Genomic DNA, 15147 nt, shown 5'->3' with positions numbered 1-15147 from the left:
GGGTGATCTACAAAACCTTACTATTTTCTACCAAAAAATGAGAACACAATACAATAGTTTTTCGCTGCAACTAGTTATTGTGTATTTACAGTTTTTAATTTTTTATTTTGAAGAGATCAAAATACAAAATGTTCCTTAGAATATTATTTAAAAATTGGCAAGCAATTCTAACTCAACAATTTTGGTCCATAAGACAACGAGTTTGGAAACCTCTGTATTAGATATGAACTCACAGGGTATTTATGTTTTACATTATACAACTTCAGGGGAAACGTCCCTAACTCAAATATAGACATAAATAGAATTATCTAGAGTTCAATATAAGCTTATATATATATTTTTTAAAAAGCAGAGTGGTCACCCTCAGACAGAGGGCTACTTTTCCGGTCTGTGTTATATCGTTATTTCCCACCGGTATTTTAACTGAGCAGAACAAACATTCTCTTTACCGACGACATTGAACGCCTCACATCTGCGCAAGTCCGTTTCGTGTCGGATAAACAAACTGAACCTGTAACGGCTGCAGATATCTGGAGATTAAAGAGTCGCATTCAGGTAATTCTTCCTCCCCTCATTTCACTCAGAGACTGTTCTCGATACCATATTTCTCTCTCTAGCTGCTGACGGACGGCCGGTTTGATGTTACGGTGGCTCGGTGAGTTAGCAGCGGGAATATTACCGGTGGCCTCTGTGTGTTAGCTGGATGCTAGTTAGCTCCTAGGCTAGCTGTCCTAGCTGTCAGTGACATGTTTGTTTATTTATCACAGCTTGTTTTGATCATTTCCTTTGGGCTTTTTTCCCCTGATTTTTGTAAGTAGTAACTTCTCTTCTGTAAATATTTCTCTTTTGATGACTTCTTGTGCCTTTTATGTTAGCTCCCACTGAAACTAATCTAAGCTAGTGTTTGTAGTTTTACAGTGTTATCCTGTTAAATAGGACTACAGGAAGTGGTGCAGTGCACTTTTGTTTCAGTCTCTGTACATAAATAGTCTAATGTTAACCCCCTCTTGTGATTACTGAGCTATAAATGACTTATTAACACTGTTTAGACAAAAGGAACTCTTCACAATAAAAATTAGAGATGTAAGTCACATAAGTACGTTGAGAAATGAATCTCAATAATAGAAACAATAATAACAATAATAATAAGTATATATATATATATATACATATATAATAAGATTCATAAACTGAGGACGCTTCACCTCTTTGAAATCAAAGGTGTGGAAACATTGTGAGTTCAAGGCAGAAAATGAAAAGAGGTGAGAAGAAACAGACTGTGCAGATATTGAGTGGTATCGTGAGTCACGTGGTCTCAGCCTTTAGTCTGTCAGTCAGTTAAAATGATGTGATCTTCTTCTTCTCTCGTCTTTTTAACGTGGTATTGATCCTGACTCTCTGAAGTCAAGCTGCAGGAGTTCACTGTCAACATTATACCGTCACTGTTTATATCAGAGGTCGATTTTCCTCTGCTGGATCGGTCCTTGAAATAAAAGTTTGGAAAGTTATTAAGAGTTTTCACGCACTTTTTCAGGCACCTTTTCTAACTAAACGCTGAGGATTCAGGAAAGGTGTTAAAACACATTTATCTTTGTGACTGTGTGATGTACATTTACACTCACAGTCTCATCTGTCTGTTGTGTTCAATGACGTGTAGGTCATTAGATGCATTACTGAGCAGAAACAAGATAGATAGATAGATAGATAGATAGATAGATAGATGGATACTTTATTGATCCCGAGGGAAATTTAATGTGCAGCCCTACTGTCTCACACTAACATCCATCATCCATCCCAGCTGACATATAGAGACAGACAACCAGCCACACTGATGCAACAGAGGCTCCTGTCGGAAGAGGGATTCAAACCAGGAACCTCCTTGCTGTGAGGCAACAAGGCAAACCACTGCAGGACCAACTTTTTAAACTATATTTATTCAGAAAATAAAGGTAGCTGCACACACAGCTGTAATTATTCCTCTTATTGTTCGAAATGATCAGTTTCATTACCATCAGATGGTCAAAGAGGGGATTTCACAGCATCAGGAACATCTTGTTATTTCTAACATGATTAAATTTTGTTGAGATGTTGGAACAGTAAATAGTGAACAGCGTGTTTTCACCACCAGCTCAGCTCAGTGTGTTTTTTTCTCTCCTCCAGGTGTGACTATGGGGGGCTCTCTCTCCCTCTTCTCGAAGCAGAAGGAACACGATGACGGTCAGGACATCCTGACGTCTCCTCTGGAGGATTCTCAGTCCGAGGACGGGAAGGGAGGAGACGTCTCTCAGTTTCCATACGTGGAGTTCACGGGGCGGGACAGCGTGACGTGTCCCACCTGTCAGGGCACAGGGAGGATACCCAGAGGTGAGACGTCGGCCGCGTGCACCGAGTCTTTCCTGACCACATGACTTTCCTCTCAGTGTCGGGGAGAGGGAGTGCGTGGCGTCAGAAACGGATTGAGTTTGCTGAACAGCTGACTGTGACTCATCGTGGATTGCTGTTTCCTGTTTCAGGTCAAGAAAACCAACTGGTGGCATTGATTCCTTACAGTGACCAGAGGCTGCGGCCGAGGAGGACGTAAGTACTCTCAGCCGCGTGTTCGACCTTTAGAAGGACTGCAGCTCGAATGACTCATACGCACAAACAGTTGCTCCATCACGTTGCTTCAGCTGGTTCCACTGCAACGTGTTGCAACATCATCATCGTCTGATCTTATCTTCAAGAGGAAGATGATTTGTCTTAAAATAGAAAATAAAAAAACCAGCCTTTGCATCGTTCGCTTTTATGTCACCAAACTCCAAAAACACTCCTTCGTCACCCGCCGCTCTTAACGGGTCGAGCCTCGGGAACCAACACGACTCCCTCATGAAAGATCTCCTCCCAAATCTCTGGTATTTTAAAGTCAATCAGATTTATTTCACTCAATCAGTTTGGACGTGTGACGTTAGCGAGCCATGATGGAACAAAGACAAAACAAACTATTAAAGAGTTTTTGACACAATGTTTCTTCCAGACACACATTCATGAGCCTGCGACTCACGAGAAGCCGTTCTGACCCACGAGCTTAGAAACCGTGTTCTGACGTTGAGTACGCTCGTGTTGGATTAAGAAACCAGCGTTTACGACACTGAAGTCGTACAACAACGCAAACTAAATCTGCACTCCTGAAGGGGGGGAGATGGGGGAGGGGGGGGGGGGTCTCCTGAGGTGAAACGTGACGTAAAAAAACCAATGCATAAGTAGAAAAAATGTGTGTAACTCTGTGGATATAATCTGCATTAATCTGAGCTTTTTCTAGTGATTTGATTGTGAAATAAATCCACTTACTGCGAACCCTCTGCTCAAAGGTTCCTGCCAGATCGACGAGCGGTAACGTTTCATGTCCTACATGTAGCGAAGCTGTTTAACTCTCTGCTCTTATTCAAACATCCGGCGTCGACCAATCAGATTCTCCGACGTGCAGAAATCATATTTTTTTTTAATATTCGTGGTCTGCAGTTTCTCTCTATGAATGTTTCTGGATGAAGTGATGAGTGAACAGTGAGTTTTGTTGTGTCCTCCTCAGGAAGTTGTACGTGTCGGCGTCAGTCGTTCTCTGCCTCTTGCTGTCCAGTCTGGCCGTCTTCTTCCTCTTCCCTCGCTCCATCGACGTTTCCTACGCCGGAGTGAAGACGGTTTTCGTCAGCTACGACCAAGACAAGCGCAGCGTCTATCTCAACATCACGGTGAGACTTTTAAACTTTGAGTAAACAAACAATACGGACGCTTGTTTTGATACTCGAGCCGCAAAAATATTTGCTGTCGGCATTTCTTTTCTTTTTTTAATCTTTTTGTTTTTAAGGGCACGCACGAAGAAATGGAAGAAAAAATACACGTTTTTAAAAAAGCTTTGTAGACTTTGTTTCACCATTTTCTTTTTTCCAGGCTCCGATTTAATACTCTGAAAACGTCTCTGTGATCCACTTAAAGGGTCCTGACCCGCCGGCTGAATACAACTGATGGAACCTGAATTTATTTAGTTCAGTTTGAAGTCACCAAATATCCATCTGAAGGGGGCTGGAGAGTTCCCAGGACAAATAATCATCTCGCTCCGTCTGGTGCATTTTTTATTTTTATTGTTTATTTTTAGGCTTTTTGTGCCTTTTATTGGAGAGAAAGATGGAAATCAAAGAGAGGAGGCACAGACTGGAGTCGAACCCGAGCCGCCCGCGTTAAAGACTGTAGCCTCCATATATGAGACGCCCACACTAACCACCAGCGCCCCCGTCTGGTGCATTTCTCTCCTCTCACTAATGTGGGTGGTGATTCTTTGAAAGTGTGTGTGTCCGTGTGTGTGTGTGTGTCCCTCAGCATTATAGACGTCTGGACGTTGAAATAGAAAATCCAATAATCAGGACTCTGGTGGATTAGTGTGTTTCAAAACAAGCGAGATAAGAGTGAAAACAAACAGTGAGGCTGTTTCACCATCAGGGAGTTAAATTCAGTGAGATGTTGTTATCGGTGTTAACCTGCAGCGCGGCTCAGACTGTCGTGCTGTTGGTGCGATTTAAACGTCTGCGAAAGGAGCAGCACTCTGTGAAGGTCGAACGCACTTCTATACTACGTCTTGTCTCGCTCCGCGTCATTCCTGGTGAAACGCCTCTTTCTAAAGACAACCAGTAACTTCACTTCATTAGTAGTTTAGATTTTTAGGCGGGAAGCAGCGAGGCTCACTCCTGTGAAAGCTTGAGAGCCCCCTGGTGGCCGACTTTAAATACTGTGGGTTTAATTCATGGTGATGAGCGAGTTCATGCGGACAGCTCAGCCGCCCTCTGACCCGTCTTTGTGTGCTTTTTGACTTACACTGCTGAACGTTGTCCCTCCAGAACACCCTGAACATCACCAACAACAACTACTACTCCGTGGAGGTGGCCAACATCACCGCTCAGGTTCAGTTTGCTAAGACGGTGATCGGGAAATCTCGCCTCACCAACAACACTGCCATCAGTCCTCTGGACATGAAACAGGTGTGTGTGTGTAAGTGTGTGTAAGTGTGTGTAAGTGTGTGTAAGTGTGTGTGTTCACAACATTGACTCTGTCTCTGTTTACAGATTGATTATATGGTCCCCACCATCATCGCAGATGAGATGAACTACATGTAGTAAGTACTGTGTGAGCGACACATCCACCTCTACACGTGATGATGATGATGATGATGATGATGATGAATGTTTCATCAAGCTGCTTATTAAACTGCTGTTTAAAAAAGGAAAAATTGACAGACTGTTGAGCATTTTAATGTCGATAAAAGTGAAACATTTCTGATTGTTTGCCCAGATTTTTGTGTTATTGATTATCTAATAGAATTGATATTTCATCACTGCGTCATTTTAAATAAAGTGTGAAACTCACCATCAATGCTTACTGCATCAAATGTTTGGCTTTCAAAAGACGAGGGTGCAGAGAAGCAGAAACTGCTGAATTGAAATCTCTGATTGTTTTGAAAGATCTGGATCTACGCCGATTTTTAAAATTCAGTATGAAGCCGTAATGAAACAATACTGGCCTCATTGTTTGTGTTTATTGAGTAAATCATAAATCCTGCAGGAGGCAGAGAGAGTGCAGCTGAGGTGAGACAAACATAGAAGCTGCTTTAAACTACCTGAGGATAAAAAGAGTGAAGAATACAACATGCTACTTTAATCTTTTCATAACCCTCAGTGACTGATGATGCTGCTGAAAGTGTTTGAAGGAGAGCACAACAAAACATTAAATGTTAAAAGAGGAAGTTTTTATTTTTTTTCGTATTTACTCACAGTTGTTGTTTTTGTCTCCCTCCAGTGATTACTGCACTCTGCAAACCATCAAGGTGCACAACATCGTGGTCATGATGCAGTAAGTTATCAACACTCGGGATGTCATGATACCAGAAACTTGACCGTAGTTATGACTCGTGCTTCAGTACCACGGGAACGACGGGTGGAACTCCGAGACTCCCGATATTGAAAAGGGTCCGACCGATCAGGGATGTTTGAGGCCGATACCAAGGAGGAAACGTGATACGGATAAATCAGCCGATATCTTTCTGAAATGTGTCGAGACAGTAAACGCGTGTAGCCTCGATCGCTCTGATGCAGAAAACACTTAAAGATTTATAATGAAGACGTGATGCTCACTCCAATGTAAAATAACTGCGCATGTTCGTGCATCATGGTTTAGAGTGATGATGTTTGTCGCCCTCTGCTGGTGAAAGAGAGCAGCTCGTGTATTACAGTCAGACTTGAATGAAATCTGTTTAACTGGAGAATAATATCAGTGGTGAAATGAGCCCATACTTATAGTCACTGGATGTGGTAATATCGGCTGATATTATTGGCCGGCTGATAAATCGGTCGTGCTCTTATTGGGTAATGTCAAGTTTCTTTGAAAAACAAAAGTACTAAAAGGTCTTGTTTTTTTTTTGCCTTAGTACTTTTTGATAAAATCAATCATGGTTTAATTGTTTTCTTACTGTGTGTCCTTCTCCGTCCTCCTCAGAGTGACCGTCACCACCACGTACTTCGGACACGCGGAACAGGTGTCTCAGGAGATGTATCAGTACGTGGACTGTGGAGGAAACACCACCTCCATCAGAGCCATGATTTCCTGTTGAGTAGCCCCGCCCCCCCCCCCCCAAGCCCTCGCTGCCCTCCTGCTGCTGACGCTAATCTTGAATGTTTCACTGTTCGCTCCTCCATCTGCAGCGTCTAACGAACCACTTTGTTTTTATTAGTACCAAAATAATTCCAAACTAACATCAGATGTTTTTCATGGAAACATTTTATTCAGCTGAGAAATCAGTGAAAACGCTCCCTTCTTTTTACCTTCCTGCTGTCGACGACTTTAAAGCTCGAAAATGTGTCTGATGCGTCTCGAGAGACGAAGCTGCGTTAAAAAGCTATGACTGAAATATAAATGATTAAAGCTGATATTAAAGGTACGTTTACGGGGAATTAGCTAATCTAGTTGAGTGTGTATCAGTGTTAAAGCAGCATCACACATTAACCCCCCGTTTTGTGTTTTTGTTCCCCTGAGGGAGACGTGTTCGACTTCCTACCAAACCGTAATGCACTTTATGAATCCATTTAAAAGGCACATGTAGGCGTAGTCCTAACTTCTCTTCAGCCCGTTCCTTTAGCACTGCGTGTGAGACTCGCTGTGGTGTTATATCATTATTCATCGTATTATTTTGAGCTATTGTGGCGTAAGTGTTTGTTTTTGTTTCATCTGCTGATTTATCCACTCAAGTGTTTTGGTGTTTGGGTTTCCTTTTGTTTAAGACTTGGCTGAACTATGAAGATGAATGTTTGATGGATTTTGATCTCATGTTGAAGGAAACTCTTCAGCAGCTCCAAAACATGGAGGTCGCTGCTCTTAGACGTTCAAAGTATAACTAAGTGGACTCGTTCTGTCAGAAAGGATCCAAAAGAAGGTACCGGATCACATGAATCCCTCGTGTTAAATCCTGTTAAATATCAGCTACTACACAAACAGGCCGTCGTCTTTTGCTCCGTTATCAGAAAACGATGAAGCTAGCCAGCTCGTAAAGCTAATGTGACGTCACAAAATTAATTATGGCTGGCTACTATGCAGTTAGCCTACCAGCTAGCACAACCACTACATCACAAGTGTCATGGTGATGTCATAGTCTGGCCTATCACAGCGAGCGGCCTGATTTATGAATCACCAGAAAATGGTCACGTTGTCACGAGGAAACACGATTCATCTTATTTAAAATGTAAAAAAAAACAAATCTCAATCGAGATCTTGAGAAAAAGAAAAAAAGTCTCACAGGAAATTGTGAGATTATTGTATGTATGCCCACTTTGGGCTTCCGTAGGACCGGACAATACTTCTCCGTTAATTCTGTCCGTTACCTATGGATGGACGTTTCCCACCACACTCGAGAGCAAAGCAAACACCTGTGTGTGTGTGTGTGTGTTTAACGTTTAAGCTTCATGGTGGATTCAAGTGTTGATTGATTATCTAAGTTGTTGTTCGTCACCTGCGTGGTGCTTTAAAAACTTGACTATAAAGTATGACATTTTAATTTCACTTTCACAACATCATAAATTAAATAAAAGTTGTTATTGATGATTTATTGTACTTTGAAAAATTTTGACTGAACTGTAAACTACTAAAGCCTTCAGGTCAACTCGTCATGAAAGGCTGTTTTTATTTAATTAAAGTAATATAATTTTTTTTTTTTGCTAACAGAAATTCTAACATTCCCTGAATGCATCGTCTCTGTCTGTCCTGCTGATCGAAGGTCGCCTCTCGTTATTTGTGGTTCTGCTGTGATTTAAAGGCGTTTGTTTGCCGACGTGTTGCTTCGCACACTTTGTTCACTAATCACACTTTTCATGTGTTCAACATTTTCTACGACATGTTTGAATGATAACAGAAATATTTTTGTGCAAACACCGAACGAAAATCTTAAACACTGAATATTTTTTTATCCATGTTGATAATAAATTCTTCAGATATCTTTTGAATTTGATCCTCTTGTTCATCCAGAGTTTTGTATGATTAATGTCACCATCCTGTGAAAACGTAAAATAAAATATCTTAATACAAGTTTTGACAGACTCCAGCTGTAACCTTTGTACCGAGTGAACTTTAAAGAGAAGCTTTCTCATCGTTTCATTTCTAACACACGTTTTTGTTGTTGCTTAATAATCTTCATTAACGTTTTCTAAAAGATGCTTAGAGTCCTAATTCTGTCGTCTAAACTCGTATTGGTTGTTTTTCATAGTGACTCTGTTGCGGTGGCATGAATAAAGTTTTAAAATATGCTTATCTGCTGTGGGGTTTTTCTTAACATATAAACTTCTTTTTGGTGAGTGGTGGACGGAGTCCGACGCTGGGCTGAGAGTCTTTGCTTTTGAATAAATGCTTCATGTGGTTTGACTGGGCAGCAATGCCCCGTGTTGAAAATTGAGGCTGTTTGAAGTCATGCAGTTCCCTCAAGTGTCCACTAGAGGCTGGCTGCAGAAGCTCAGGAAGTCACATACACACCCACTCAAAAAGCCTGTTTTTACACCAGACATGAAAATGTTTACAGCCTGGTTAAAAAAACCAAATGGGTGTGATTAGCTCATGTGACAGTGTGTCAAGATGAGCTTGAACATTTTATGATATTTTTTGCTTGTTTGAAGGCACCATGAAATAATCTTTTGGTCAATGCTGAAGGTACTCCGATTAATTCTATTCCTCATTGTGTTGCAGACGGAAACCATTTAAATGTATTCCCCCTTATTTATCTCCAAATGTGACCACATTAGTGTCAGTCACATGAAGCTGATGTATCATCCTTTTAATCATGTGATTCTGTGGGTAATCATGACGTTAGCTGCAGTGTGGGATTCTTTGATCATGATGGAAACAGACTGTGATGACTGTCGGTCATCATGAAGACATCGCTGTCATCATGTCGCTCTGAGGAGCTCAAATAAAGTCCTTTATTTTCACTTCTCTGCACTGTGTGATGCAGAGTTGGAGCAAATCAGGAGGTCAAATTCCTGTTTTCTGATGATGCACAGGAATAAATACCACGTAAATACAGCAGTTTTTTTTTTTTTTTTTATCGTAATCAAATTACAGATTACTTCAGCACCTGAGCTAAAAAAGCCTCTGCATGTTTCTAATAAGCTCCAGCAGCAGAAACCTGCTCAAACTAGGATCAATGTTGGAGATGCTTTTAAAAAATGAAGAGAGGTAAGAACACAAACATGTTTACAAACTGATACAGACCTGGCTAAACACTGAAGCTACAGTGTCCACCACATGGTGACCTGTGTAATCATCCACTATAGAGAGGAGGGGGGCGTGGCCAGAAAGTTCTCTGTAATCTTTAGAATTTGGACTGTTTTTAAGTATTTATCATTAATGCCTGAAACTATCGGACTCAGACAAAGGGGTTCACATCACGCTGAGGAAACAGACATTTGTCAGTACTTTGGGCCCTAATTAAAGATGGCCAGGATTTACACATTGAGAAAACGTTTATGTTTTTCAAAAGCTACTGCAGTTGGTGATGCCTGGTGAACTATGCAGGTGCAGCATATTCTTACTTCTAGCCAAAGCTCTGTTTATTTTTGCACTGCCTTGTTGTTGAAAAGACCTCGGTAACAACTTCTGTGTTCATATTCTTGTCTTTTTACCTCATGCTGATGACGTACAGGTACAGGAAAGACACTTAGAAATACATTAACACAGTTTACTGTCTTAAAGGAAGAATGTGCGACTGTTTGATCCAGTAGATGTCGCTCTGGAGCATCAGCATGAAACCAAAACAAACTGCTGTTTGGCCACACTGATTCCTCTGCTCTCCTACATCGACACACCTCCAACCCCTCTCACCTCGTGTTTGCATGAGTAATCAAATTGGAACACACCATGATTAAGCACTGAGGGCAAGCGACTGACAAAATTGTCCTTGTCTCCAGAACCCTGCACTGCTGTTTTAGCAGGATAATGGTAGCACGCTTTGGTTTGCCCGTAGCTGCACATTGCATGTTCATTTACTCCAAATAAACACGATCTAGCAACACTTGCGTGACATTCAAATAAGCAGTGAGTATGCTGTATATTCTTCTCTTTTCTAGTCCCTTACTTGAACAGCTTAAAACCCAAAATGTACAATTTCTGATCCTGAGAGGTTTTGGATTAGGTAACAGTATTCATGTTACACTTTCAGTGGATGTATTGAACGCATAAAGAAAACAATTGTAAATTAATAACACAAAGAGCAAGAAAGTTCAAATGCAATGTCTCTTTTACTGTTTTTTTATTTTTATTTCAGACAATACATATTTTTTAATAATTATTATCAGCATCATTAATAATATTTATGTGACATTGAACACACCGGTTTACCTGTCGTGTGTGAACTGTGGGAGGAAACCGGAGCACCCGGCGAAAACCCGTACATCTAAAGCCTGACTCACACTGTAGGATAATCAGCCTGATTTGAGGTCTGATTCCTCCATCCCTACAATCGTAGGGTCGCGATCCAATCTTAACGTCCCCTATCCGCTCGCCGATTGTCGGGGACCCCCCCCCTCATTCGTACAGTGTGAGCTCTCGAAAATCGGGTTGTAGAGTCTGAGCGCATACTACTTAAGGTTATGTCGTGTGCTATAAGCGATTCAGACGTACGGTGTTAGCACATAAAAGTTAAGGTTATGTCGTGTGCCGTAAGCGATTCAGTCGTACGGTGTTAGCACATAATACTTAAGGTTATGTCGTGTGCTGTAAGCGATTCAGACGTACGGTGTTAGCATACAAAAGTTAATGCTATGTCGTGTGCTGTAAGCGATTCAGACGTACGGTGTTAGCATACAAAAGTTAATGCTATGTCGTGTGCTGTAAACGATTCAGTCGTACGATATTAGCACATAATACTTAAGGTTATGTTGTGTGCTGTAAGCGATTCAGACGTACGGTGTTAGCACATAATACTTAAGGTTATGTCGTGTGCTGTAAGCGATTCAGACGTACGGTGTTAGCACATAATACTTAAGGTTATGTCGTGTGCTGTAAACGATTCAGACGTACGGTGTTAGCATACAAAAGTTAATGCTATGTCGTGTGCTGTAAGCAATTCAGACGTACGGCGTTAGCATACAAAAGTTAATGCTATATCGTGTGCTGTAAACGATTCAATCGTACGATCTTAGATTAATAATTATGATAAGCATCATTAATCATTTTTCTGTTACATTGAACACACCGGTTTACCTGTCGTGTGTGAACTGTGGGAGGAAACCGGAGCACCCGGCGAAAACCCGTACATCTAAAGCCTAACTCACACTGTAGGATAATCAGCCTGATTTGAGGTCTGATTCCTCCATCCCTAGGGTTGTAGAGTCTGTGCGCATACTACTTAAGGTTATATGTCATGTGCTGTAAACGATTCAGACGTACGATGCGATTAAGACGTACGGTGTTAGCACATAATACTTAAGGTTATGTTGTGTGCTGTAAGCGATTCAGACGTACGGTGTTAGCACATAATACTTAAGGTTATGTCGTGTGCTGTAAACGATTCAGACGTACGATGTTAGCACATAATACTTAAGGTTATGTCGTGTGCTGTAAACGATTCAGACGTACGGTGTTAGCACATAAAAGTTAACGTTATGTCGTGTGCTGTAAACGATTCAGACGTACGGTGTTAGCACACAAAAGTTAAGGTTATGTCGTGTGCTGTAAACGATTCAGTCGTACGATATTAGATTAATAAGTATTATCAGCATCATTAATTATTTTTCTGTTACATTGAACACACCGGTTTACCTGTCGTGTGTGAACTGTGGGAGGAAACCGGAGCACCCGGCGAAAACCCATACATCTAAAGCCTAACTCACACTGTAGGATAATCAGCCTGATTTGAGGTCTGATTCCTCCATACCATCCCTAGGGTTGTAGAGTCTGAGCGCATACTACTTAAGGTTATATGTCATGTGCTGTAAACGATTCAGACGTACGGTGTTAGCACATAAAAGTTAAGGTTATGTCGTGTGCTGTAAACGATTCAGACGTACGGTGTTAGCACATAAAAGTTAAGGTTATGTCGTGTGCTGTAAGCGATTCAGACGTACGATGTGATTAAGACGTACGGTGTTAGCACATAATACTTAAGGTTATGTCGTGTGCTGTAAGCGATTCAGACGTACGATGTTAGCACATAATACTTAAGGTTATGTCGTGTGCTGTAAACGATTCAGACGTACGATGCGATTAAGACATATGGCGTTAGCACATAATACTTAAGGTTATGTTGTGTGCTGTAAGTGATTCAGACGTACGGTGTTAGCACACAAAAGTTAAGGTTATGTCGTGTGCTGTACGCGATTCAGACGTACGATGCGATTAGGACGTACGGTGTTAGCACATAATACTTAACGTTATGTCGTGTGCTGTAAACGATTCAGACGTACAGTGTTAGCACACAAAAGTTAAGGTTATGTCGTGTGCTGTAAGCGATTCAGACGTACGATGTTAGCACATAATACTTAAGGTTATGTTGTGTGCTGTAAACGATTCAGACGTACGATGTTAGCACACAAAAGTTAAGGTTATGTCGTGTGATGTAAGCGATTCAGACGTACGGTGTTAGCACATAATACTTAAGGTTATGTCGTGTGCTGTAAGCGATTCAGACGTACGATGCGATTAAGACGTACGGTGTTAGCACATAATACTTAAGGTTATGTCGTGTGCTGTAAGCGATTCAGACGTATGATGCGATTAAGACGTACGGTGTTAGCACATAAAAGTTAAGGTTATGTCGTGTGCTGTAAACGATTCAGACGTACGGTATTAGCACACAAAAGTTAAGGTTATGTCGTGTGCTGTAAACGATTCAGTCGTACGATATTAGATTAATAATTATTTTCAGCATCATTAATCATTTTTCTGTTACATTGAACACACCGGTTTACCTGTCGTGTGTGAACTGTGGGAGGAAACCGGAGCACCCGGCGAAAACCCGTACATCTAAAGCCTGACTCACACTGTAGGATAATCAGCCTGATTTGAGGTCTGATTCCTCCATCCCTACAATCGTACGGTCGCGATCCAATCTTAACGTCCCCTATCCGCTCGCCGATTGTCGGGGACCCCCCCAATTTAGTGTTTTTCTTTTCTCTTTTTACGTTTCGATTCAAAGGACAGCAATTGTCAACGCTCCGTCCGAATTTCATTCGTACAGTGTGAGCTCTCGAAAATCGGGTTGTAGAGTCTGACCGCATAAAAGTTAAGGTTATGTTGTGTGCTGTAAACGATTCAGACGTACGTTTTTTTTTTTTTTAGCACATAAAAGTTAAGGTTATGTCGTGTGCTGTAAACGATTAAGACGTACGATGCGATTAAGACGTACGGTGTTAGCACATAATACTTAAGGTTATGTCGTGTGCTGTAAGTGATTCAGACGTACGGTGTTAGCACATAAAAGTTAAGGTTATGTTGTGTGCTGTAAACGATTCAGACGTACGTTGTTTTTTTTTAGCACATAAAAGTTAAGGTTATGTCGTGTGCTGTAAACGATTAAGACGTACGATGCGATTAAGACGTACGGTGTTAGCACATAATACTTAAGGTTATGTCGTGTGCTGTAAGTGATTCAGACGTACGGTGTTAGCACATAATACTTAAGGTTATGTCGTCTGTTGTAAACGATTCAGACGTACGGTGTTAGCACATAATACTTAAGGTTATGTCGTGTGCTGTAAACGATTCAGACGTACGGTGTTAGCACACAAAAGTTAAGGTTATGTCGTGTGCTGTAAACGATTAAGACGTACGATGCGATTAAGACGTACGGTGTTAGCACATAATACTTAAGGTTATGTCGTGTGCTGTAAGCGATTCAGACGTATGGTGTTAGCACACAAAAGTTAAGGTTATGTCGTGTGCTGTAAACGATTCAGTCGTACGATATTAGATTAATAATTATTATCAGCATCATTAATCATTTTTCTGTTACATTGAACACACCGGTTTACCTGTCGTGTGTGAACTGTGGGAGGAAACTGGAGCACCCGGCGAAAACCCATACATCTAAAGCCTAACTCACACTGTAGGATAATCAGCCTGATTTGAGGTCTGATTCCTCCATCCCTACAATCGTATGGTCGCGATCCAATCTTAACGTCCCCTATCCGCTCGCCGATTGTCGGGACCCCCCCCCCCCCCCCAATTTAGTGTTTTTCTTTTCTCTTTTTACGTTTCGATTCAAAGGACAGCAATTGTCAACGCTCTGTCCGAATTTCATTCGTACAGTGTGAGCTCTCGAAAATCGGGTTGTAGAGTCTGAGCACATAAAAGTTAAGGTTATGTTGTGTGCTGTAAACGATTCAGACTTACGGTGTTAGCACATAAAAGTTAAGGTTATGTCGTGTGCTGTAAGCGATTCAGACGTACGGTGTTAGCATACAAAAGTTAATGCTATGTCGTGTGCTGTAAGCGATTCAGACGTACGGTGTTAGCATACAAAAGTTAAGGTTATGTCGTGTGCTGTAAACGATTCAGACGTACGGTGTTAGCGAAAAATACTCAAGGTTTTGTCGTGTGCTGTAAGCGATTCAGACGTACGGTGTTAGCACATAAAAGTTAAGGTTATGT

The 15147-nt window shown here is 41.3% G+C and overlaps 1 protein-coding gene across 1 annotated transcript; it reads left to right on the top strand.

Moving 5' to 3' along the window:
• The first annotated feature begins 448 nt into the window (after positions 1 to 448).
• On the top strand, positions 449 to 8595 carry tmem106bb (transmembrane protein 106Bb). The gene is made up of 8 exons (XM_079367910.1): positions 449 to 555; positions 2161 to 2364; positions 2514 to 2577; positions 3566 to 3725; positions 4866 to 5006; positions 5091 to 5140; positions 5821 to 5874; positions 6517 to 8595. Exons 2-8 carry the CDS (start codon positions 2169 to 2171, stop codon positions 6629 to 6631), a joined length of 780 nt encoding a protein of 259 aa, XP_079224036.1. The 5' UTR covers positions 449 to 555; positions 2161 to 2168; the 3' UTR covers positions 6632 to 8595.
• The last annotated feature ends 6552 nt before the right edge of the window (positions 8596 to 15147 follow it).

This window comes from Symphodus melops, assembly GCF_947650265.1.
Source record: "Symphodus melops genome assembly, chromosome: 18".
Classification (NCBI taxonomy): domain Eukaryota; kingdom Metazoa; phylum Chordata; class Actinopteri; order Labriformes; family Labridae; genus Symphodus; species Symphodus melops.
The sequence above is the reverse complement of the archived record's forward strand: the minus strand, read 5'-3'. Positions and strand labels throughout refer to the sequence as shown.

What these genes read in the sequence shown, in the direction of transcription:
- tmem106bb (XM_079367910.1), top strand. Translation starts at nt 2,169, where the DNA reads ATGGGGGGCTCTCTCTCCCTCTTCTCGAAGCAGAAGGAACACGATGAC. An exon ending in CACAGGGAGGATACCCAGAG is followed by an intron (nt 2,365 to 2,513) that starts GTGAGACGTCGG and finishes TTCCTGTTTCAG; the next exon opens with GTCAAGAAAACCAACTGGTG. An exon ending in GCGTCTATCTCAACATCACG is followed by an intron (nt 3,726 to 4,865) that starts GTGAGACTTTTA and finishes TTGTCCCTCCAG; the next exon opens with AACACCCTGAACATCACCAA.